This window comes from Pelobates fuscus, chromosome 12 (genome assembly GCF_036172605.1).
Source record: "Pelobates fuscus isolate aPelFus1 chromosome 12, aPelFus1.pri, whole genome shotgun sequence".
In the NCBI taxonomy this organism is placed as follows: domain Eukaryota; kingdom Metazoa; phylum Chordata; class Amphibia; order Anura; family Pelobatidae; genus Pelobates; species Pelobates fuscus.
In genome coordinates this window covers 141,432,094-141,459,524 of record NC_086328.1, presented here as the reverse complement: position 1 = coordinate 141,459,524, position 27,431 = coordinate 141,432,094, and the positions used below count along the sequence as shown (strand labels likewise).

The 27,431-nt window shown below is 37.6% G+C and overlaps 1 protein-coding gene across 1 annotated transcript in view; it reads left to right on the top strand.

Annotated features, from left to right (window-relative positions):
• Positions 1–27,431, top strand: part of LOC134578576 (mucin-5AC-like) — a 46,246-nt gene that overhangs the window by 6,416 nt on the left and 12,399 nt on the right. The window contains exons 12-30 of the mRNA XM_063437545.1: positions 434–571; positions 934–1,098; positions 1,477–1,571; positions 1,712–1,838; positions 2,292–2,547; positions 3,093–3,148; positions 5,194–5,285; positions 6,125–6,276; positions 6,596–6,734; positions 7,111–7,221; positions 8,050–8,229; positions 8,614–8,853; positions 9,509–9,665; positions 10,554–10,682; positions 10,772–10,922; positions 11,561–11,604; positions 11,990–12,202; positions 16,242–16,572; positions 16,657–27,389. Coding sequence (XP_063293615.1) covers positions 434–571; positions 934–1,098; positions 1,477–1,571; positions 1,712–1,838; positions 2,292–2,547; positions 3,093–3,148; positions 5,194–5,285; positions 6,125–6,276; positions 6,596–6,734; positions 7,111–7,221; positions 8,050–8,229; positions 8,614–8,853; positions 9,509–9,665; positions 10,554–10,682; positions 10,772–10,922; positions 11,561–11,604; positions 11,990–12,202; positions 16,242–16,572; positions 16,657–27,389 — 13,509 coding nt within the window. The remainder of the gene's footprint in view (positions 1–433; positions 572–933; positions 1,099–1,476; positions 1,572–1,711; positions 1,839–2,291; positions 2,548–3,092; positions 3,149–5,193; positions 5,286–6,124; positions 6,277–6,595; positions 6,735–7,110; positions 7,222–8,049; positions 8,230–8,613; positions 8,854–9,508; positions 9,666–10,553; positions 10,683–10,771; positions 10,923–11,560; positions 11,605–11,989; positions 12,203–16,241; positions 16,573–16,656; positions 27,390–27,431) is intronic.

The following is a 27,431-nucleotide window of genomic DNA, read 5'->3' as shown; positions in this document are numbered from 1 at the left end:
ATGAAATATAAATACTATATAATAAAGGAAGATGAAAATACAAATCAACAAATGGATAATTAGCATTGGTATTGGGTGCTGGCCTTTATACCTTTATTAGAATGAGATGTCCATTCCTAATTTGCAGATGAAACAAGGACATGTACAGTGTTTCAGTTCTGGAGGGTAGTACTTAACAAATTGTAATAATTAGATTGACCTATTAACCTGTTGCCAAATCATTTCTAGCTTTCAAAGAAACATGTCAGACATGATGACATATTTTCTGCATAAGAAACTCTAACTTCTTAGTTCATAACCTTATTTAACACCAAAGTAACTTGGTTAGTGCGTATATAGTGCTGCTAGTGTGCTTGGTTCTGCGCTGAACGTCACAGTTACTACTCATTGCTACATTTTTCTCATTATCCAATTATCACATTTTGTTTTTCAGAAAGCGTTATTGTGTTCCAGCCATCCTCATTCTACCTGATTATTCACAGCATTCATGGCTTACAGATTGAAGTTCAATTGGTCCCACTAATGCAGATCTTCGTCACACTGGATCATAACTTTCTCGGTGCAACATGCGGTAAGTAAATACTCCTACCCTTAGAGATATATGACCAGAATAAGCCATGCTTCTTCCTGATTGTATCTATCTCTAAGCATTTCACAGGAACCCTTAAGGCCTCCTGATACTTTGAGGCATCAAGATCTTGTAACAAATGTAGAATACTCATAGACATGTTTGAATAAAAGAGAGGGCTATCAAGTCTATTAGATTAACTTTGTAGAGGTAATAAGCCATAGATACCATGTAATGTCACAAACATGAACTTTAACGGGAGAACGTGTAGCTTTAACATATTTAGCAATTTGTATTTACTGGCCTTCTATTATAATGGAAAATAAAATAATAATAAGAAGCACTTGTTTTGTTTTTGATGATAGGTCTCTGTGGAAATTTTAACAATATTCGTACAGATGATTTTCGATCTCTAAGTGGTGTATTGGAAGGTACAGCTGCAGCATTTGCCAATACATGGAAGAGTCAAGCAGATTGTGACGATATAAAGGACAGCTATGAAGATCCATGTACACTCAGCGTTGCAAATGGTACGGAGGCTTTCAGATCAATTATCGTGCATTGACCTAGGCTCGCAAGACGCATTGTCTTTATAAACTGCAGCAGTGTATGACAATTCATCATGTTACAGAAACTTACCGTTTTCACAATACACTTTTTTCACAACCCCTTTTGTTTCAGTATTTTAGAAGTATTGATTTTATTCATTCCCAATTCCCATTTACTGAAACACTTCCTTTCCACTAGCACTAAGAAACCAAAAATGTTTTTCATTTTTTCTGCAAATAGAAAAAGTAAAGATTATTGTGTCTTATTTATTCATACCTAACATGTTTACATATTTGTAAATATATTGTGTTACCATTCAAATATGTTCAACCCATACTGTCTGCCATTTTTTCTAACAGAGAAGTATGCTCGCTACTGGTGCTCCTTGCTCTTAGACCCCAAAGGACCGTTTTATCCCTGCCACGACATAGTGAACCCAAAGGTCTATGTGAAGGTGGGTGACATATCCTTTTGCTGCCACTGAATAATAATGAATAAGGAACTTGAACTTAAACTTAACTCAATTGGATATGTGGTATCTCTGATGTACATTTAAATAACTGAACACTGTATTGTTCTGTATTTTCTACACAGAATTGTATTTTTGACAGCTGTAATTATGAGAAGAGTGACGACAGTGTCTGCGCAGCTTTTTCATCCTATGTCCGAGCATGTGCTGCTGAGGGGATCACATTGGTTGAGTGGAGAGGTCAAATCTGTGGTGAGTTATAGGGTTATTTCCATCATTTTCCACAGCACTTACACAATACAGGAAATTGTGCTTCTGAAGTACATGATACATATCACTGCTCACAGATCCCTATTTTACTGTATTAATGCATTTGTTGAGAAATCTTCATATTGCAGATTCCTTAATTTCATTTTATGCGATTCTTGCTTCCTCAATACATTTTTATCCCCAACCATAACAAATGTTCAATGTAATGCCCTAACTTATTTAATCACCTGTACAAATGTGCTCATTGAGGTTTTTTTTTACATAGATTCTTTTATTTCAAATAGTTTTAAGTTGCTGATCCACCAGTTTTACGTTTGACGCTGAGAGACATATCTCAGAGGCAACCATGAAACAATTTAGCTGATACATTTTAGTAAGTTGATCACTGTTAGCCACTGTTGCAAGCAGAACCTGAATATCCATGTTTCCTTGTAGATAAATATACTCAGAATTGTCCCAAGAACTCTACCTACCAGTACACTATAAGCTCTTGCCAGAAAACTTGTCGCTCGCTTAGTGAACCTGACCCAACTTGTGCTGTCAAGTACAATCCCCTGGACGGCTGTGGGTGTCCCGATGGAACATTTTTAGATGAAAGTGGAACCTGTGTATCGGCCAAAGATTGTCCCTGCTTCTACAAGGGATCAGTAATGCCTGCTGGAGAGGTCATCTTTGACAATGGAGCCATGTGGTAAGCAACAAAACAGTTTTAAAATGATTAACCTGATAATAAAAAAGGTCAATAGATACATTTTTACAATATTTGGCGTCCATGGCTGGGTCATGGGGAATAAGTATATGTGGATTTTGTGAGCTTTTATGGAAGGTATGTTATTCCTAACTAAGTGTATGACTTGTACTACCTCTGCAAACTCCCTTATAGTAGGGCTTTTAAAGTAAAATGTCTCAGCTCTAATACCATTGCTGATGTTGTTGAGTTTTGTTATACATTGTCAATTTACATAAAGAACAGCTCCTAGATGTCACAATAACTCAATTACAAAAATTATTGTCAGGTTGTTCACCTCATCTCAAGTTCTTTGTAAGTTCAAAAGAAAAGGTTATGACTGGTTAACATGAGTCTTGGTTAACCTGCCAAATACAAGAACATAAACTCTACTCTCTTTTGTATCTGTATAGTTTCCCCTACCATCTCCAATAGAGAGTGTTCTGATTATTGAGAACATGCTGTGTCTTTGGCTCTAACCAAATTCATTTTGTTCGACTTTATTGCAGCACATGTCAAGGTGGCAGATTGAACTGTGCTGGGAGTGCACCAAGTTTGTATAAAGGTAATTAAAAATGCATATTGTATAGAGCACGCACTACAGAGCAACATTCAGAATTGTCCCAGGTAAAACACATATAACACTTTTGCAGTATTACAAAAATATAGTTTCAGAAGTCATTTTAGAAATTTTAAAGAATCAAGACAGAGTCAATGACAAAAAGAAAAATTCCCTTTAAAAATGTTGACATTAAAACGCTGATGTTTAAATAGCAAGCATCATAAAGCAAGGTATAAAAAACTGCATTCAAAAGGTCAGAGCTCCACTACAGGACAATTAATATTGATCTGTGTCTGTTATGACACACAGCAGAGTTCCATCCGGCCCTCATGAACAGCAGAATAATCCAACTCAAAGCCTCTCTAACTCTAATTCTAACCCGAAGTGTAACCCTAGTGGTGCAGTAATGAGAATTTGCTCTTTTCAACACAGGGCCAAGTTAGAGTCTCTAAACAGCATTAACGGACACTATAGTTACCAGAACCACTACAGCTTAACCCCTTAACCCCTTAAGGACACATGACATGTGTGCCATGTCATGATTCCCTTTTATTCCAAAAGTTTGGTCCTTAAGGGGTTAATGTACAATATACAGCTTATTGAATAGTATACAGCTTATTGAACAATATACAGCTTATTGTACGTTTACAGCTTAATGTACGGTATACAGCTTAATGTACGATATACAGCTTAATGTATAATATACAGCTTAATGTACGTATGCAGCCTAATATATAGTATACAGCCTAATGTACAGTATGCAACCTAATATATAATATACAGCCTAATATATAGTATACAGCTTAATGTACAGTATACAGCTTAATGTGTGGTATACAACTTAATGTACAGTATACAGCTTATTGTATAATATACAGCTTAATGTACGGTATACAGCTTAATACACGATATACAGCTTAATGAACGTTTACAGCTTAATGTACGATATACAGCTTAATGTATAATATACAGCTTAATGTACTATATACAGCTTAATGTACTTTTTACAGCTTAACGAACGTTTACAGCTTAATGTACGATATACAGCTTAATGTATAATATACAGCTTAATGTACTATATACAGCTTAATGTATAGTATATAGCTTAATGAACGTTTATAGCTTAATGTACGATATACAGCTTAATGTATAGTATACAGCTTAATGTATAATATACAGCTTAATACACGATATACAGCTTAATGAACGTTTACAGCTTAATGTACGATATACAGCTTAATGTATAGTATACAGCTTAATGTACGGTATACAGCTTAATGTATAATATACAGCTTAATGTACTATATACAGCTTAATGTATAGTATATAGCTTAATGAACGTTTACAGCTTAATGTACTGTATACAGCTTAATGTATAATATACAGCTTAATGTACGTATACAGCTTAATGTATGGGATACAGCTTAATGTACAGTATACAGCTTAATGTACAGTATACAGCTTAATACACGATATACAGCTTAATGTATGGTATACAGCTTATTGTATAGTATACAGCTTAATGTACGGTATACAGCTTAATACACGATATACAGCTTAATGAACGTTTACAGCTTAATGTACGATATACAGCTTATTGTATAGTATACAGCTTAATGCACAGTTACTCAGACGGCCACTAGAGGTGCTTTCTGGGTCAGTGCCGCTCCGTGTGCTGTGCATGGAAACACCGAACGCTCCCCATAGTGATGCATTTATTTAATACTTGTCTACGAGGAGATGCTGATTGGTGCAGTGTGGCCGTTTGCTGCGAATGTTTAATAGCCTCCCAAAACTTTCCAATGGGAAAGCATTAGATTAGATTGATTTCAGCCATGGAGGTGGAATCAGCCGTAGCGAGACCACCGCAGAATTGGGAAAAAGGCGAGTAAAACCACAGAATGGGGACCAGTATTCTAAACGGCCACTTCGGCGCTATAGTGTCAGGAATACATGTTTGTTAAGCTTTTAACACACTCGTTAGCCACTACTGAGTGAGAGTTTTCCTAATTACACCTAAACAACATAAACCTCCTCCTGTATTACAGAATGTCCAGATAACATGCTATATGTTGATTGTGCCAATGTATCAATGGGAGTCGAGTGTCAGAAAACATGTCAGACAGTAGACTTGGATTGTGTAAGTAAATATGCTTCATATATGAATATAATATTTATTTAAGGAACAGCAAAATAAAAACAAACACTGCTTTAGCGTTAACATATGTTTAAAAATAATGCATACATAAAAACATTAACTTAACTGCCGTCTCACCCTGCTTCCTGTGGGAAATCAGATTTCATGACTCAGAAAAGCAACACATCAGATTGTGCTGATCCTACTGAATATAGACGGTTATGGTGTATTAGAAGCTTGTGAGTTGGGTAGCTACTAATACTTGGAGAATAGACATTTAGCCTGAGACCAGGCCGAAAACTTTTTGGGTTAAACTTAACAAGTTCTCAGCTGTGCTCATCCATACTAAATGTTTCGAACAAATACATTGGTGTAGGCAGAAATGACCGGGGGTGGATCCCAATCTGGGAACTGTCTCTCCGCAAGGGAGACATCTGAGAGGCATGACATAAAATGAACTAAAAACATTTCCAGTCTTTGCCAGTAAGTGTCACTCACACATCTTCTAACATGGAGTAGATGATATCAATGTATTTTATCATTCGATATAAACTCATATTAAACATAAAAACATAGAAACATAGAATGTGACGGCGGATAAGAACCATTCGGCCCATCTAGTCTGCCCAGTTTTCTAAATACTTTCATTAGTCCCTGGGCTTATCTTATAGTTAGGATAGCCTTATGCCTATCCCACGAATGCTTAAACTCCTTTACTGTGTTAACCTCTACCACTTCAGCTGGAAGGCTATTCCATAATTCCACTACCCTCTCAGTAAAGTAATACTTTCGGATATTATTTTTACTTTACTTTAAACTATTTATTTTTTCTTTATCTATAGTTCAGCATTCAATGTGCCTCTGGCTGTGTCTGTACTGATGGGCTGGTGCTCAATAACAATGGCAGCTGTGTGCCTAAAACAGAATGTCCTTGTTTGTACAATGGTGAAGTTTACCATAGTGGGGATACTATTCAACAAGACTGCAATACATGGTAAGCCACAAGATAATATGCATCCCTTATTTTACAAACAGTTGCAATATGCAGAATGACCAGTAGACGTCATCATTACACCAACATTCTATCTAAACAACACCATACAGAAAGGAGGAGTAGTACGAGACATATATTACTCCAAAAGCAACATAATGACCTCTGAGAATTGATTTGTTTTGTCTTTTTAAACAAAATTATAATTTTGCATTATTTTTGCTATTACATACTCCTGGAATAATTGATGTTAAAAATCTGAAACAAAACACTTTTTAAATATTTTTAAGAAAATATTAATTTTATGGATTTCCTTTTTTAGTACCTGTAAAAGCAGGAAGTGGCAGTGTACAAAGAACGAATGCCATAGGACCTGTGTGGTATATGGGGAAGGACACTACGTAACCTTTGATGGAAATCGATTCGATTTCAGCGGTGACTGTGAATATACTGTGACTCAGGTATGAAAAAAGACGAATATACCATCATGATCTGAATATTCAACCAGGACACAGTTGAGCTCCAGTAGAACAATATCCAGCAGGCAGATGTTAGAAACACAGCCTCTCTAGTATTTTACGCAATTTATTTTTTGTTACTGACTTGCATTGCTGGCAAAATTCTTCTTCATTGTAGAATGCCATTTTCCTATGTAACAATTCATTTCTAAAACAAAATGAAAAAAAAATAAAAAAACAACAGAGACTGAGTCCATTTCTTTACAGCACCACATTTACTGTTGATATTTTATGGCATTTTCATTTCTTCTTCCTTTATCTTTATTTTTCTTTTGAAATGACTGATAAAACATGACGTGGTATGGCCATTCTCTTGCAGGATTATTGTGCTTCCAACTCAGGAAATGGGACATTCCGTGTGATCACCGAGAATATTCCTTGCGGAACAACTGGGGCTACCTGTTCAAAGGCCATCAAAGTGTTTTTGGGAGTATGTACAAAGAAATTAAGGGCTCTTAACTTTTGAACTTATAGTGTCCCTCCATATAACTGTTTGAAAAGCCTCTTCCTATCGTCCAATATAAACTCTCATTGTCACACCATTAATTGCTCTCATTAACTGATTTTAAAAACTCTCTTGTCTCAATAAATCGCGCTACTACATGGTGCAATCTTCATATTGTATCGTATAACTCAAGATTAATGTTCCCTTAAATCGTTATACAGTTCCTTGCAACTGTTCTCTAAGCCCCATTTCTTTCTTTATATAACTATATTTCTATAACTATAAATATAAACGTTTTGCTCCATATAGTTTGTCCTCCTACGTGTTGGATCAAACAAATGCTGTTTGCTACAAATAATTGCTCTTCTTAAGGCCACAGCTCCACGTAACCACTCTGTATTACTTATTGCATTGCTCTAAACATCCTTTCCTTCTAATCCCTCTTACAACTACATATTCCTGTTTTTTGAAACTTAGTACATCCTTACATCCTGATATAAGCATTTCCTATAACGTCATTATTGTTATGTATATCAACTGACTAATATTCCTTCAACTCTTCCTTTTGACAAGTGACCCACCTCCTTGTAACCTACCTTCTCCCTATATGTACACAAATCAAAATGTTTACTGATATCTTCATGTTATAACCTAGAGACTTTCAATGATACCTAATCAGCCATATTTATATGGGACTATATCTGCTCATTGGGTATATATGGCCATTTTTTGTAACACATTAAATGTTTCTTTAACTATGGCAACATCCATTCCATGTTCACCATTTGACTTTTATATGTAATGATATTTCAGAACTTTGAGCTGAAGCTGAGCGAAGGAGTCTTTGAAGTTGTGGAGAGAGACAGTGGAAGTGATGTTCCTTACCAGATCAGACAGATGGGGATCTACTTTGTAATCGAGGCGAAGAATGGACTTATTCTCATGTGGGACAAAAAAACTAGTATCTTAATTAAACTCAGCCCCAAATTCAAGGTGATTAGCAATGCAATTCCATCTGCCCCTCATTACATTTTTGTATACGATTTTCCATACAATTCCAACTACAGCTTTAGGGGAGACCAAAGCTCTCTGCAGGGTTTCAAATCACCGCAGACCATTGCTAAGTAAATTTGCTATGCTCTATACAGGTAATACTATTCATAGTATTTGATAGATTTGGGTAGCAGAAATTAAAATACATAATAGAAGAGAGGATGTTGAGGGAATCATAGCTCATAATGAATGGACGTTAAATAGCAAATTCTGTAGTGACACATAAAGCACAAGATAAATGGTCACAAAAACAGATATTCAAATAGCTGAATTGTTTTCATTGTAAAAAATAATCTTACCATCCTATGCATTGTTTTCTACCAGGGACAAGTTTGTGGTCTCTGTGGCAACTATGATGGCAGTGTGTCCAATGATTTTACCACAAGGAGTCTGTCAGTCGTGGTTAATGTACAAGAGTTTGGGAACAGCTGGAAGGCATCACCCATCTGCCCAGATGCACAACCTCTAAGAGACCCTTGTATTACAAATCCATACAGAAAGACCTGGTCACAGAAACATTGCAGCATTATTATGAGCCCCGTCTTCTCTAAATGTCATGGCAAGGTGAGTCACCAAAACACACAAAACATACAGAGATTAAAGCACTTTACAGAGATTAGCAATTATTCAGACATTGCTGAGATTAAACAATGTGATGGCGTACAATCAAAGTAGTCTGATAATGGCATCTCATCAGGTATGGGTACACTTATGGGCCAGAGGGAATAAAGTGGATAAACTGTGGGAGTAATGGGTTCAGATGTGTTGGATTGAGATGGAAAGCTACAGAGAACACTATTTGAGATTCAGGTACAGGTTTACGTTAAAGGAAACCTCATATTCTTTTATTTATTTATTTTAATTAGATGTACTCTTTTCATTTAGATCATGGGCCCCAGCTTTGGTTTTAACTAAAATAAACATTAGAAGTACCTTAAACTTAGCTGAAATCCAGTGCTGGGAAAGGTTTGTCATAGTACACACGCAGTCATCAGTACTAACATATGTATTGCCAATGGACATGTGTTCATTAGGGTGTAGTGGCTTTGGTGCCCACCTGTGTAGGAGTTTTTTTTAACAGATCCTTAAAATAAATAATGGAAAGAGAGGTGCCTACTTGCAAATAACCAGGAGAATTGTTTCTTCACAAAAGCCTTTCCAGGGCACAAACAGCATGTTCTATGCTCGTAAAATGGTTTTTATTATATTTATTTTCCAGGTTGACCCCAGCCCATTCAATGAAGCATGCGTCCAAGACACTTGTGCTTGTGACTCAGGAGGAGATTGCGAGTGTTATTGTACAGCTGTAGCAGCTTATGCTGCAGCCTGTAATGAAGCTGGAATCTGTGTAGCATGGAGGAGCCCCGAGATTTGCCGTAAGTTACACCCCAAAAATGTTCCAACACCCCAAACTATGGTTATCACTAGAAAATAAAATGTTATGGGAAGTAATATCTGTATGAGATGGACGGATACGATGTAAAGGAATAGTATGTTGAAAAATATATATCAGTTTATAAAGTTATAGTGTTCTTTATTTACTTCAGATTAGATATAAATGTAAAAAAGGTACTAAAAGCTATAAAATGTACTTCTACTCCAGGGCCAGGACAGCTCCTTACTGCAGCCTGATTTTCAGAGAATAAAGTCATTAATTCTGATGACTCTTGCCCAGTCAGATGCTTTCCATAGAGAATCATTGACGACACGTGGCGAATGCTCAGTCATCGCTGCTCTCTGCCAATTCAATGCTTCTCTATAATATTAGCCACATTCATCAAGACTTAACTCTAGTGGCTATCTATCTGACATGTTTTAGGCTAAATGTAAACCGTTCTAGCAAACCTCTACATTGTCAGACAAGTAGGCGGCATCTGTGTACCCAAAACACTATATTAAGATGTACTGGTTTTGATGCTTAGAACGTCCCTTTAACAAACCAGCAAGCAATCAGCTGATTGGCGATAGTGATAAATTAATTTCAAACTTTCACAAAATATGCAAAGACCAGTTTGTATCTTTGTTTCTGCAATTGGCTTGCTCCCTATAAAATTATTTTTACAAGAGAAAGAAGGAGCTAGAAAGAGAGAGGAATGGAATAAATGTTGAGCAGAAACCTTTTCAGTCCGCCAGGATATCTCTCATCTAACTCTCGGAGTACTGACATGGCTATGGTCCTTTTTCTCTGAGAGTATTTCTACATTTTGAATTTTGAGCTCTCGGTACCTAGGGGAATTTATTTTACTTTTGACCTTTTTTTCCAGCCCTTTTCTGTGATTACTACAACCCGGAAGGAGAATGTGAGTGGCATTACAAACCATGCGGATCTCCATGCATGAAGACTTGCAGAAATCCAAGTGGGAATTGCATGAACCAACTGCCAGGTTTAGAAGGTATGTAAAAATCGATGTGAGAGTTGTCACAAATGACACGGGCAGTGATCTTTTTACGTGATCTTTTTGTATTTTAACTACTTTCACAGGCTGTTATCCAAAATGCCCTAGGTCCCGTCCTTTCTTCGATGAGGATATCATGAAGTGTGTTGCACAGGCAAACTGTGGATGCTATGATGATGATGGCAAACGCTATAACGTTGGAGACATGGTGCCTTCATACAAAAACTGTGAATCTTGGTAAATCTTCCTCTTACATATATTTATCGATGATTACTATTGCCACAATTGATCCCATTCAAACAAGCACCAGTTATCTGAGAAGTACAAAATCCATTTTATACCAAGCATCAACTTTAACAATTCTCCAAATATAAGCTTGGAGACATTCTTGGATGTTCTTCGACCTTACTGCAGGGAAAGGGATGTATGTGGTGGAGGCAGAGCTAGGTTAGGCTTAGGGTTGCACAGAGGAAACTTGACGCCCGTCACCAACATACTACACATGCTGACAATGTATTTGAGGCACAGATTTCACCAAGCAAACCTGGAACTTTTGTTTTGGGCTTGCACATGCTACTGCTGTATGTGGACTTATCCACTAATGGTGGTCATACTTTGTAAATGATATATAAGTATGTCAATTCAAATTTGGAAGGAGTTGGAAGAGTTATATTGTAGACTGCATTTGCTACAATTTTTTTTTCTCATTTTGTCATTAAAGCTAATGTTCTCTTCATCTGCACAGTCAGAAAATATAATAGAGTGGTTATTTTTTGCTTATTACATTTTACTTTTTAAAAGTTGATATGTAGCACTTGTGATTTGTGATACCTATCAATACAGAATAATTTCTTAATTTATTTTTTCTTTGTCAGCATCTGTACCAGAAAAGGACGTCGCTGTCAGATGGACCTCAGAGGTGGGTTTCATATTCTTATTTTAATGGGCCACAAATAGTTTTCACATCTACCTGCCTTGTTCCTTTTATTTTCTCTTAATATCTTTTTGGAATATAAATCAATGAAAGTATCTACACATTGCTTTTTTTTTTTTTTAAATAAACATAAACATATATTCAGAGTTACATTGCCTCTTACATTAGTCAATCGAAATAAGTCAGTCTACCAACTTATTTATTTATTCACATTTATTTCAATCATTTCTTCTTCAGACACTAACAAAGATGATGTTAATTTTAGAAACATATTTGTAATGAATAATCGCTCAGAATATTTTTCCTTCAATATTTAATATTGCACAAACATCTTCCTTTTTGTAAACTAACATTATACTGATATTTACAGCATGCTATTGCTATTATGGAAACATGAAATATGAGTATGGAGAGATCATCTATAATACCACTGATGGAATTGGAGGGTGCATAACAGCCAGATGTTCAACTAATGGAACCATAGACAGAAATGTGTACCCATGTGAAACAACTACCACAACACCCACCACAACTTTCAAGTTTGACACAACTACACCACCTGCTGTAAATCTGTCCACCTCAGGTAGCTTTGAATTTTTCTGTATTTTTTACATAAGGAAGAACACATATAACTTTATATCCTAAATATAAAATAACTTTTTTTTTCCAATAATATGAATGTTTAGACATTTATAACACATCACTACTTATCTAAATTCTTTTAGACAGTATTTCCTATTAAATGTTTGTCACAAAATCTTACCAATCTTTATTTATTTATAAAATATTTTACCAGGAAAGATACATTGAGATTTCTCTCGTTTTCAAGTATGTCTTGGGTCCACAAATCATTGCATTGTTACAGTTAGTGTACAATAAAATACAAAAACAATATTAATATACAATATATACAAATTTTAACAGGTAGGAAATATATAATCAACCATGACAGGTGCATTATGTTTTGAGGTATGTAGAGAGGGATCTCTTAAAAGACTTTAAGCTTAGGGAAGATTTTAATTTGTGCGGGAGGTCGTTCCACAAATGCGGTGATCTGTAGGAGAAGGAGGATCGGGCTGCTTTCTTTTTATATTGAGGTAGACTAAGTAAAGTGTTGGTACTGGATCGGAGGTTATAGGAAGTGGGAACAGCCGGGGAAAGCATTGCGTTCAGGTAGGGTGGGAGCTTCCCAGAAATGCTCTTAAACACAAGGCTGGAAAGATGAAGGGTGCGTCTGGATTCCAGCGACAGCCAGTTTAGTTCTTTTAGCATGTCACAATGGTGGGTTCTGTGATTACAATGTAGCACAAATTGGCAGAACGAGTTATACAATGTGTTACATTTATTAATGTGTGATTGCGATGCAGATGCATATACTACATTCCCATAATCAATGATTGGCATCAGCATTTGCTGTACAATCTTTTCCTTTACTGAAGGGCTTAGGCGGGATTTGTTTCTGTACAGGGCACCTAGTTTTGGATAAAGTTTAGATGCAAGCTTTTCTATGTGCAGGCCAAAAGATAGATTGGGGTCTAACATCATACCCAAGTATTTGAAAGAGTGGACTGCGGTCAGTGTGCCATTTGAAATTGTTTTGATGGATAGTTGGGAATTGTGTAATTTGTGTAATTTAGGTACTGTTCCAAAGATCATTGTGACAGTTTTGTCAGTGTTCAGGAACAGTTTGTTTTTTGCAATCCACTTTTCTACCTCTGTAAACTGGTCTTGGAGCACAGCCTCAAGCTGCGGTAGATTGGAATTGCTCGCATAGATTACCGTGTCATCTGCGTACATGTGTACATTTGAGGATTTGCAGACATTAGGCAGATCATTTATAAATAATGAAAATAGTAGGGGGCCGAGAATAGAACCTTGGGGAAAACCACACGTGACTGGGAGAGGGAGGGAGTCGCTGTCAGAAATGGACACATATTGCGAGCGATCCGATACATACGATCAAAACCAGTTTAGCAAATGATCACCAATAACTGAGTTTTTGAGTTTGTGCAGTAGAATGTCGTGGTCTACTGTGTCAAAGGCCTTAGCAAAATCAAGGAAAATAGCTCCAGTTAGGTTTCCTTGTTCCATGCCAGTTTGGATGTCATTGCAAACTTTTAAGAGGGCAGTTGTATTGGAGTGATTCTGGCGAAAGCCCGATTGATCAGGGGTCAGATAGTTTGATTGTTGGTAATACTCACATAGTTGCGTATGGACACATTTTTCTAAGATTTTTGACAATAGTGGGAGCAATCATATAGGGCGATAGTTAGAAACCAAAGTAGTGTCACCACTTGTATGGATAGGCACTACTCTCGCAGTCTTCCAAAGTTTGGGTATGTATCCAGACACCAAGGATTCGTTAATTAGAGTTGCGACGGGTTTAGCAATTGCCGGCGCACTGAGCTTCAACAGCATTGCTGGGATTTGGTCAGGTCCGGACTGGTTTTTCATTTTTAAATTATTAAGATGTTTTTCAATTACACTAACAGGTACAGGTCTAAAAATGAACTTGTCTATATTGGGACTTTGCAAATTTAGTGAGACCTGATCCACATTTGTAGTGTCAGGATGCGTGCCATTTATTAGCTTGGCAATCAGGGCAGTAGAGCATCTGACAAAATAATTGTTAAAGGCATTTGCTACATCTAAGGGTAGTTGCAGGGTTTGGTTATCCACTTTGACAGTGGAGGGTTGGGAGTGGATTGGGGGAGTTTGTAGTTTATTTATGACTTTCCAAAAGTTTCTAGGGTTTGAGATGTTATTGTTCAGATTTTCATAGAAATATTGGGCCTTGGCCAATTTTGTTGGTTTTGTGCATATATTTCGCCATTGTCTATACGCACAGTGATCATTCATAGAGCCGGTACGCTTAAACTTTGACCACAAAGAATCCCGAAACTGGTACATTTGGATGAGGTCAGCAGTGATCCAGTTCATATGTGCTCCTTTTACCCTCACCTTACGCAGCGGGGCATGCAGATTCCAAATTTGTAGGAGTTCAGACTGAAAGAATTCAACAGCACAGTCTAGATCTGGGATAATGTTTAATCTGTGCCATGGGAGGTTCTTGATGTCCATTAGAAAGGATTCAAGATTAAATTTTTTGAAGGACCTAGTTATTTTAACCTTGGGAGAGGATTTAATAGCCTTTATTTTGCGCACACAGTACACTAAACAGTTATCACTGAAAGTGTTTGGGAGAACACCGGCCTCCTGGATTCTATCAGGAGAAGTGGAAAGAATCCAATCTAGCAGGGTATGGTTAAGGCTTTTAATGTTTATGCGAGTTGGGGAGGAGATTAATTGAGTTAGCTGCAAAGTCTTAAACAGCGTGCAAGAACTATTATTTTTAGGATTCAGCCAATCAATATTAAAATCTCCAAAGACCAACAGTTCACTTTTAGGGTTATGAGCTATGGTTTCACTAGGGAGATGGACTATGTCAGAAAGGGAATGCACAGGGGAGCTAGGTGGGCGGTAGATTTCTGCAACAATGATTGAATTACTGCACAGGATCTCAATTGTGCCGGAAATCAAAGGTGGCAGGAGGACTAAGGTTTTGTAAAGGGGTAAACTTTATGGAATTGTCAACATAAATAACAATGCCTCCTCCTCTCTTTGCTCTGTCATTTCTAAAACATGAATACCCCGGTATTGCAATGGCGGTGTCTGGTATTTTAGTCGTTAACCAAGATTCTAAGAGCACAATGATTTTTGGTTTGTAATGGGAACACCAGGCTTGCAGTGCATCCAGTTTAGGGAGTAAACTACGGATGTTGCAGTGCACAAAAGCGAGGCCTTTTTTTAGTGGGGAGATTAGGACTAGAATTAGCTGGGGGACCAGGGTTAGACTCCACATCATTTGCAAGGGCAAGTAACATAAGGAATATGAATTTGGACATCATTTTTGTTTGGGCATATAGTGAATGGGATACTTTATAATTTTGTGAGGTGGGGGGTAGGAGGGCTATTTTTTAGAACTCTCCACCAGCACCCAGCAGATAAGTTACAGGAACAAAGCATGCCATGGTGTATGATAATTTGTGTTCGAGTTTGAGGTGTGTGCTTATGCTGGTAGTGGTGTGAACAAAATTGAATTGAAAAAAGGGTTATTAAGAATATCAGTATGGTTATATTTGGATTCATGTTAGTGGTATGAGGTGTGTAGTTGAAAATGAAACTGAAACAGAAATTGTGAAAAACAAAAATTAAACAAAAAGTATATAGTATTGGTGTGTGATATATCTATTTGTAGGGATAGAGGGTATGTGTTCTATAGAGTTAAGAGATTGGAAGGGTGTGCTGATCAGTGTTTGCACCTGTCAATTTCAGGAGATTGAAAGTTGTGTGGGAGACTATCTATAAATGTGGAATTAAGCATGGGGTGGGTGGGGGAGGGAACCGAGTCTTCCAGAAGGCTACCTGTTTCAAATGGCCATGGAACAGCTGATGGAGCTCTGAGTTCTATGCTGGACTGGGTATGTTTAAAAATCAGACTGTGGGAGAGAGATGTATACTTACCCAAAGTAATGTTTAGTTTCCCTAAAATTGTCATAAACTCCATGTCCTCTTCATGTCCTCTTAAGTATTTTTTTTTTACATTTAATTCATTCCTACAGAGCCAATGTCACCAACCTCAGTATCCTGCCTAGAAGAGGTCTGCAAATGGTCAATGTGGTATGATGTCAGCTGTCCAACATTTGGTCTAACGAATGGTGATAATGAAACATTTGACAAGATCAGAGAGAATGGGCACTCTGTTTGTAAGGTTCCAGCCCAGGTGGAGTGTCGAGCAACGAAGTTCCCCAATATATTAGTTGAGGACTTAGGTCAGGTCATTCACTGCAATATATCCAGTGGACTTTTGTGTTTTAACAATGAGCAATTCTCTCAGCTCTGCTTTAATTATGAAATTCGTATCTTATGCTGTAGCTACGTGCCCTGTGAAGAGTCGACAAACACACCCACTTCTGCTCCCTTGACCTCTACACCATTTTTGTCAGTGACATCTACACCTCCAAATACTATAATAAGTTCAACTGTGTCACCAAAATATGTTTCCAGCACAGTTTCTCAACAAACCCTAGAGTCAACTTCCACCATAAGTAATACAAAATCATGGACAACAAATGAAAACTCAAAAACAGAAAGCACAAATGTCTCACAACACTCATCCACTGCTGTGCCAAATACCATTTCTCATAAAACACCATGCAAACAGACATGCACATGGACTGGTTGGTATGATAATTACTACCCAACTAGTGAGACATCTGATGGAGATTTTGAGACACTTGAAAATATTGCAGCTGTTAATAATGATCTTTGCAAAATGCCAGATAATATTGCATGTAGAGCTGAAAGGTTCCCAGATATAGACTTTAGAGATCTTGGACAAGTTGTTACCTGCAATGTCTCCTATGGTCTTATCTGTCATAACAAAGATCAAAGTAGTAACTTCCCCCTTTGCTATAACTACCAAGTAAATTTTCTCTGTTGCTCCATGAAGGACTGTGAATCATCTACCATTTCTGCCCATGCAACAACATTTATGGAGACAACCACAGTTCTTGCAAAAACATCTCAATTGACAAGAACTACAGAAAACATGATCACATCTGAAAATATAACAGAGAGAAAGAGTAGTACAGCATCATCTCCTAAAGGAGATCACACAAGTGAAATTACAGCAACAAAATTTAACACCATGGAAACATCTTCAACTCCTGGAGTTTCCAGGATTACATGTGAACCTATATGTCAATGGTCACAGTGGTATGATGAAAGTTTTCCAGATGATGAAACGTATGGAGACTATGAAACATATGAAAATATCAGAAATGCTGGGTATAATCTATGTGATGAGCCATCGGATATCCAGTGTAGAATTGTTAATTTTCCAGATATTACTTTAGATGAATCACAGCAGACTGTACATTGCAATGTCAGCAATGGACTTGTTTGTATGAATGAGGAACAGACTGGCTCATTCCCATTTTGCTACAACTATGAAATTAGAGTTCTCTGCTGTTCTGGGTGTGCATCTACAACACTATTGTCTTCAACACCTAGATATCCAACCAACACAAGTGCAAGTGAGGTTACATCCACAAAGGAAGTAGTCTCAATATTTACTACAGGCATTCATAAGTTAACAAGTGAAACACTTAAAGAAGAAGAGACTACCTTTCAGCCTATTTCTGTAAAGACAACTGCATCAAGTGCTTCAGCCACAACACCAGAAAATGTGCAGTTCCATACACCATTATCACAAAAAACAACAATGGTTGAAACAGCAGCAAATGAATATACAGGTACACATGCAAGTACTTCTGGACTGAGCACAGCTTTCAAACAATCAACAACAAAGCCTGAAGAAGAAGAAACTACTTCTCAGAAACCAATTACCCAAAAGACAACAAAGTTTTCAACATCCGCTGGTGAATTAACTTCCACAAGAAAATCTTCAACTGCATCTGGTGAAGTGACATCTGCTTACAAAACCTCGACACAGAGCACAGCTTTCCAAAAGCCAACCACAACAAAGGAAGAAGAAACTACTTCTCAGAAACCAATTACCCAAAAAACAACAAAGTTTTCAACATCTGCTGGTGAAGTAACTTCCACAAGAAAATCTTCAACTGCATCTGGTGAAGTGACATCTGCTTACAAAACATCGACAATGAGCACAGCTTTCCAAAAATCAACAACAAAGCCTGAGGAAGAAGAAACTACTTCTCAGAAACCAGTCACTCAAAAAACAACAAAGTTTACAACATCCGCAGGTGAAATAACTTCTACAAGAAAATCTTCAACTGCACATGGTGAAGTTACATCTGCTTACAAAACCTCTAGACAGAGCACAGCTTTCCAAAAATCAACCACAACACCAGAAGAAGAAGAAGAAACTACTACTCAGAAACCAATTACTCAAAAAACAACACAGTTTACAACATCCACTGGTGAAATAACTTCTACAAGAAAATCTTCAACTGCATCTGGTGAAGTTACATCTGCTTACAAAACTTCTAGACAAAGTACAGCTTTCCAAAAGTCAACCACAACACCAGAAAAAGAAGAAGAAACTACTTCTGAGAAACCAGTTACTCAAAAAACAACAAAGTTTACAACATCCGCTGGTGAAGAAACTTCCACAAGAAAATCTTCAACTGCATCTGGTGAAGCTACATCTGCTTACAAAACTTCTAGACAAAGTACAGCTTTCCAAAAATCAACCACAACAACAGAAGAAGAAGAAGAAACTACTACTCAGAAACCAATTACGCAAAAAACAACAAAGTTTTCAACACCCACTGGTGAATTAACTTCCACAAGGAAATCTTCAACTGCATCTGGTGAAGTGACATCTGCTTACAAAACTTCTAGACAGAGCACAGCTTTCCAAAAATCAACCACAACGCCAGAAGAAGAAGAAGAAACTACTACTCAGAAACCAATTACTCAAAAAACAACACAGTTTACAACATCCGCTGGTGAATTAACTTCTACAAGAAAATCTTCAACTGCATCTGGTGAAGTTACATCTGCTTACAAAACCTCTAGACAGAGCACAGCTTTCCAAAAATCAACCACAACACCAGAAGAAGAAGAAGAAACTACTACTCAGAAACCAATTACTCAAAAAACAACAATGTTTTCAACATCTGCTGGTGAAGTAACTTCCACAAGAAAATCTTCAACTGCATCTGGTGAAGCTACATCTGCTTACAAAACTTCTAGACAAAGTACAGCTGTCCAAAAATCAACCACAACACCAGAAGAAGAAGAAGAAACTACTACTCAGAAACCAATTACCCAAAAAACAACAACGTTTTCAACATCTGCTGGTGAAGTAACTTCCACAAGAAAATCTTCAACTGCATCTGGTGCAGAGACATCTGCTTACAAAACTTCTAGACAGAGCACAGCTTTCCAAAAATCAACCACAACACCAGAAGAAGAAGAAACTACTTCTCAGAAACCAGTTACTCAAAAAACAACAACGTTTTCAACATCCGCTGGTGAAATAACTTCTACAAGAAAATCTTCAACTGCATCTGGTGAAGTGACATCTGCTTACAAAACTTCTAGACAAAGTACAGCTTTCCAAAAATCAACCACAACACCAGAAGAAGTAGAAGAAACTACAACTCAGAAATCAATTACCCAAAAAACAACAACGTTTTCAACATCTGCCGGTGAAGTAACTTCCACAAGAAAATCTTCAACTGCATCTGGTGAAGTGACATCTGCTTACAAAACATCTAGACAGAGCACAGCTTTCGAAAAATCAACCACAACACCAGAAGAGGAAGAAGAAACTACTTCTCAGAAACCAATTACCCAAAAAACAACAACGTTTTCAACATCTGCTGGTGAGGTAACTTCCACAAGAAAATCTTCAACTGCATCTGGTGAAGTTACATCTGCTTACAAAACATCGACACAGAGCACAGCTTTCCAAAAATCAACAACAAAGCCTGGGGAAGAAGAAACTACTTCTGAGAAACCAGTTACTCAAAAAACGACAAAGATTTCAACATCCGCTGGTGAAGAAACTTCCACAAGAAAATCTTCAACTGCGTCTGGTGAAGTGACATCTTCTGACAAAACTTCCAGACAGAGCACAGCTTTCCAAAAATCAACAACAATGCCTGAGGAAGAAGCAACTACTTCTGAGAAACCAGTTACTCAAAAAACAACAGAGTTTACAACATCCGCTGGTGAAATAACTTCTACAAGAAAATCTTCAACTGCATCTGGTGAAGTGACATCTGCTTACAAAACATCGACACTGAGCACAACCTTCCAAAAATCAACAACAAAGCCTGAGGAAGAACATACTACTTCTGAGAAACCAGTTACTCAAAAAACGACAACGTTTTCAACATCCGCTGGTGAAGAAACTTCCACAAGAAAATCTTCAACTGCATCTGGTGAAGTGACATCTACTTACAAAACTTCCAGACAGAGCACAGCTTTCCAAAAATCAACAACAAAGCCTGAGGAAGAAGCAACTACTTCTGAGAAACCAGTTACTCAAAAAACAACACAGTTTACAACATCAGCTGGTGAAATAACTTCTACAAGAAAATCTTCAACTGCATCTGGTGAAGTGACATCTGCTTACAAAACTTCTAGACAAAGTACAGCTTTCCAAAAATCAACCACAACACCAGAAGAGGAAGAAACTACTTCTGAGAAACCAGTTACTCAAAAAACAACAAGGTTTTCAACATCCGCTGGTGAAGAAAGTTCTACAAGAAAATCTTCAACTGCATCTGGTGAAGTGACATCTGCTTACAAAACATCTAGACAGAGCACAGCTTTCCAAAAATCAACCACAACACCAGAAGAAGAAGAAACTACTTCTCAGAAACCAGTTACTCAAAAAACAACAAGGTTTTCAACATCCGCTGGTGAAGAAAGTTCCACAAGAAAATCTTCAACTGCATCTGGTGAAGTGACATCTGCATACAAAACTTCTAGACAGAGCACAGCTTTCCAAAAATCAACCACAACACCAGAAGAGGAAGAAGAAACTACTTCTCAGAAACCAATTACCCCAAAAACAACAACGTTTTCAACATCTGCTGGTGAGGTAACTTCCACAAGAAAATCTTCAACTGCATCTGGTGAAGTTACATCTGCTTACAAAACATCGACACTGAGCACAGCTTTCCAAAAATCAACAACAAAGCCTGCGGAAGAAGAAACTACTTCTGAGAAACCAGTTACCCAAAAAACAACAACGTTTTCAACATCTGCTGGTGAAGTAACTTCCACAAGAAAATCTTCAACTGCATCTGGTGCAGAGACATCTGCTTACAAAACTTCTAGACAGAGCACAGCTTTCCAAAAATCAACCACAACACCAGAAGAAGAAGAAACTACTTCTCAGAAACCAGTTACTCAAAAAACAACAACGTTTTCAACATCCGCTGGTGAAATAACTTCTACAAGAAAATCTTCAACTGCATCTGGTGAAGTGACATCTGCTTACAAAACTTCTAGACAAAGTACAGCTTTCCAAAAATCAACCACAACACCAGAAGAAGTAGAAGAAACTACAACTCAGAAATCAATTACCCAAAAAACAACAACGTTTTCAACATCTGCCGGTGAAGTAACTTCCACAAGAAAATCTTCAACTGCATCTGGTGAAGTGACATCTGCTTACAAAACATCTAGACAGAGCACAGCTTTCGAAAAATCAACCACAACACCAGAAGAGGAAGAAGAAACTACTTCTCAGAAACCAATTACCCAAAAAACAACAACGTTTTCAACATCTGCTGGTGAGGTAACTTCCACAAGAAAATCTTCAACTGCATCTGGTGAAGTTACATCTGCTTACAAAACATCGACACAGAGCACAGCTTTCCAAAAATCAACAACAAAGCCTGGGGAAGAAGAAACTACTTCTGAGAAACCAGTTACTCAAAAAACGACAAAGATTTCAACATCCGCTGGTGAAGAAACTTCCACAAGAAAATCTTCAACTGCGTCTGGTGAAGTGACATCTTCTGACAAAACTTCCAGACAGAGCACAGCTTTCCAAAAATCAACAACAATGCCTGAGGAAGAAGCAACTACTTCTGAGAAACCAGTTACTCAAAAAACAACAGAGTTTACAACATCCGCTGGTGAAATAACTTCTACAAGAAAATCTTCAACTGCATCTGGTGAAGTGACATCTGCTTACAAAACATCGACACTGAGCACAACCTTCCAAAAATCAACAACAAAGCCTGAGGAAGAACATACTACTTCTGAGAAACCAGTTACTCAAAAAACGACAACGTTTTCAACATCCGCTGGTGAAGAAACTTCCACAAGAAAATCTTCAACTGCATCTGGTGAAGTGACATCTACTTACAAAACTTCCAGACAGAGCACAGCTTTCCAAAAATCAACAACAAAGCCTGAGGAAGAAGCAACTACTTCTGAGAAACCAGTTACTCAAAAAACAACACAGTTTACAACATCAGCTGGTGAAATAACTTCTACAAGAAAATCTTCAACTGCATCTGGTGAAGTGACATCTGCTTACAAAACTTCTAGACAAAGTACAGCTTTCCAAAAATCAACCACAACACCAGAAGAGGAAGAAACTACTTCTGAGAAACCAGTTACTCAAAAAACAACAAGGTTTTCAACATCCGCTGGTGAAGAAAGTTCTACAAGAAAATCTTCAACTGCATCTGGTGAAGTGACATCTGCTTACAAAACATCTAGACAGAGCACAGCTTTCCAAAAATCAACCACAACACCAGAAGAAGAAGAAACTACTTCTCAGAAACCAGTTACTCAAAAAACAACAAGGTTTTCAACATCCGCTGGTGAAGAAAGTTCCACAAGAAAATCTTCAACTGCATCTGGTGAAGTGACATCTGCATACAAAACTTCTAGACAGAGCACAGCTTTCCAAAAATCAACCACAACACCAGAAGAGGAAGAAGAAACTACTTCTCAGAAACCAATTACCCCAAAAACAACAACGTTTTCAACATCTGCTGGTGAGGTAACTTCCACAAGAAAATCTTCAACTGCATCTGGTGAAGTTACATCTGCTTACAAAACATCGACACTGAGCACAGCTTTCCAAAAATCAACAACAAAGCCTGCGGAAGAAGAAACTACTTCTGAGAAACCAGTTACTCAAAAAACGACAAAGATTTCAACATCCGCTGGTGAAGAAACTTCCACAAGAAAATCTTCAACTGCGTCTGGTGAAGTGACATATTCTGACAAAACTTCCAGACAGAGCACAGCTTTCCAAAAATCAACAACAAAGCCTGAGGAAGAAGCAACTACTTCTGAGAAACCAGTTACTCAAAAAACAACACAGTTTACAACATCCGCTGGTGAAATAACTTCTACAAGAAAATCTTCAACCGCATCTGGTGAAGTGACATCTGCTTACAAAACTTCTAGACAAAGTACAGCTTTCCAAAAATCAACCAAAACACCAGAAGAAGAAGAAGAAACTACTACTCAGAAACCAATTACCCAAAAAACAACAACGTTTTCAACATCTGCTGGTGAAGTAACTTCCACAAGAAAATCTTCAACTGCATCTGGTGCAGAGACATCTGCTTACAAAACTTCTAGACAGAGCACAGCTTTCCAAAAATCAACCACAACACCAGAAGAAGAAGAAACTACTTCTCAGAAACCAGTTACTCAAAAAACAACAAGGTTTTCAACATCCGCTGGTGAAGAAAGTTCTACAAGAAAATCTTCAACTGCATCTGGTGAAGTGACATCTGCATACAAAACTTCTAGACAGAGCACAGCTTTCCAAAAATCAACCACAACACCAGAAGAGGAAGAAGAAACTACTTCTCAGAAACCAATTACCCCCAAAACAACAACGTTTTCAACATCTGCTGGTGAGGTAACTTCCACAAGAAAATCTTCAACTGCATCTGGTGAAGTTACATCTGCTTACAAAACATCGACACTGAGCACAGCTTTCCAAAAATCAACAACAAAGCCTGAGGAAGAAGAAACTACTTCTGAGAAACCAGTTACTCAAAAAACGACAAAGATTTCAACATCCGCTGGTGAAGAAACTTCCACAAGAAAATCTTCAACTGCGTCTGGTGAAGTGACATCTTCTGACAAAACTTCCAGACAGAGCACAGCTTTCCAAAAATCAACAACAAAGCCTGAGGAAGAAGCAACTACTTCTGAGAAACCAGTTACTCAAAAAACAACACAGTTTACAACATCCGCTGGTGAAATAACTTCTACAAGAAAATCTTCAACCGCATCTGGTGAAGTGACATCTGCTTACAAAACTTCTAGACAAAGTACAGCTTTCCAAAAATCAACCAAAACACCAGAAGAAGAAGAAGAAACTACTACTCAGAAACCAATTACCCAAAAAACAACAAAGTTTTTAACATCTGCTGGTGAAGTAACTTCCACAAGAAAATCTTCAACTGCATCTGGTGCAGAGACATCTGCTTACAAAACTTCTAGACAGAGCACAGCTTTCCAAAAATCAACCACAACACCAGAAGAAGAAGAAACTACTTCTCAGAAACCAGTTACTCAAAAAACAACAACGTTTTCAACATCTGCTGGTGAATTAACTTCCACAAGAAAATCTTCAACTGCATCTGGTGAAGTTACATCTGCTTACAAAACATCGACACTGATCACAGCTTTCCAAAAATCAACAACAAAGCCAGAGGAAGAAGAAACTACTTCTGAGAAACCAGTTACTCAAAAAACGACAAAGTTTTCAACATCCGCTGGTGAAGAAACTTCCACAAGAAAATCTTCAACTGTGTCTGGTGAAGTGACATCTTCTTACAAAACTTCCAGACAGAGCACAGCTTTCCAAACTTCAACAACAAAGCCTGAGGAAGAAGCAACTACTTCTGAGAAACCAGTTACTCAAAAAACAACACAGTTTACAACATCCGCTGGTGAAGTAAGTTCTACAAGAAAATCATCAACTGCATCTGGTGAAGTAACATCTGCATACAAAACTTCTAGACAAAGCACAGCTTTCCAAAAATCAACCACAACACCAGAAGAAGAAAAAGAAACTACTTCTCAGAAACCAATTACCCAAAAAACAACAACGTTTTCAACATCCGCGGGTGAAGTAAGTTCTACAAGAAAATCCTCAACTGCATCTGGTGAAGTGACATCTGCTTACAAAACTTCTAGACTGAGCACAGTGTTCCAAAAATCAACCACAACACCAGAAGAAGAAGAAACTACTTCTCAGAAACCAATTTCCCAAAAAACAACAAAGTTTTCAACAACCGCTGGTGAAGTAAGTTCTACAAGAAAATCATCAACTGCATCTGGTGCAGTGACATCCGCTTACAAAACTTCTAGACTGAGCACAGCTTTCCAAAAATCAACCACAACACCAGAGGAAGAAACTACTTCTCAGAAACCAATTACCCAAAAAACAACAAAGTTTTCAACATCTGCTGGTGAAGTAAGTTCTACAAGAAAATCATCAACTGCATCTGGTGAAGTGACATCCGCTTACAAAACTTCTAGACTGAGCACAGCTTTCCAAAAATCAACCACAACACCAGAAGAAGAACAAAAAACTACTACTCAGAAACCAATTACCCAAAAAACCACAAAGTTTTCAACAACCGCTGGTGAAGTAAGTTCTACAAGAAAATCATCAACTGCATCTGGTGAAGTTACATCTGCATACAAAACTTCTAGACAGAGCACAGCTTTCCAAAAATCAACCACAACACCAGAAGAAGAAAAAGAAACTACTTCTCAGAAACCAATTACACAAAAAACAACAAAGCTTTCAACAACCGCTGGTGAAGTAAGTTCTACAAGAAAATCATCAACTGCATCTGGTGAAGTGACATCCGCTTACAAAACTTCCAGACAGAGCACAGCTTACCAAAAATCAACCACAACACCAGAGGAAGAAACTACTTCTCAGAAACCAATTACCCAAAAAACAACAAAGTTTTCAACATCTGCTGGTGAATTAAGTTCTACAAGAAAATCATCAACTGCATCTGGTGAAGTGACATCCGCTTACAAAACTTCTAGACTGAGCACAGCTTTCCAAAAATCCACCACAACACCAAAAGAAGAAGAAGAAACTACTTCTCAGAAGCCAATTACCCAAAAAACAACAAAGTTTTTAACATCCACTGGTGAATTAACTTCCACAAGGAAATCTTCAACTGCATCTGGTGAAGTGACATCTGCTTACAAAACTTCTAGACAGAGCACAGCTTTCCAAAAATCAACCACAACTCCAGAAAAAGAAGAAGAAACGACTTCTCAAAAGCCAATTACCCAAAAAACAACAAAGTTTTCAACATCCGCTGGTGAAGTAAGTTCTACAAAAAAATCATCAACTGCATCTGGTGAAGTGACATCTGCTTACAAAACTTCTAGACTGAGCACAGCTTTCCAAAAATCAACCACAACACCAGAAGAAGAACAAAAAACTACTAGTCAGAAACCAATTACCCAAAAAACAACAAAGTTTTCAACATCTGCTGCTGAAGTAAGTTCTACAAGAAAATCATCAACTGCATCTGGTGAAGAGACATCTGCTTACAAAACTTCTAGACTGAGCACAGCTTTCCAAAAATCAACCACAACACCAGAAGAAGAAAAAGAAACTACTTCTCAGAAGCCAATTACCCAAAAAACAACAAAGTTTTCAACATCCACTGGTGAATTAACTTCCACAAGGAAATCTTCAACTGCATCTGGTGAAGTGACATCTGCTTACAAAACTTCTAGACTGAGCACAGCTTTCCAAAAATCAACCACAACACCAGAAGAAGAAGAGAAAACTACTTCTCAGAAGCCAATTACCCAAAAAACAACAAAGTTTTCAACATCCACTGGTGAAGTAAGTTCTACAAGAAAATCATCAACTGCATCTGGTGAAGTGACATCTGCTTACAAAACTTCTAGACTGAGCACAGCTTTCCAAAAATCAACCACAACACCAGAAGAAGAACAAAAAACTACTACTCAGAAACCAATTACCCAAAAAACAACAAAGTTTTCAACAACCGCTGGTGAAGTAAGTTCTACAAGAAAATCATCAACTGCATCTGGTGAAGTGACATCTGCTTACAAAACTTCTAGACTGAGCACAGCTTTCCAAAAATCAACCACAACACCAGAAGAAGAAGAGAAAACTACTTCTCAGAAGCCAATTACCCAAAAAACAACAAAGTTTTCAACATCCACTGGTGAAGTAAGTTCTACAAGAAAATCATCAACTGCATCTGGTGAAGTGACATCTGCTTACAAAACTTCTAGACTGAGCACAG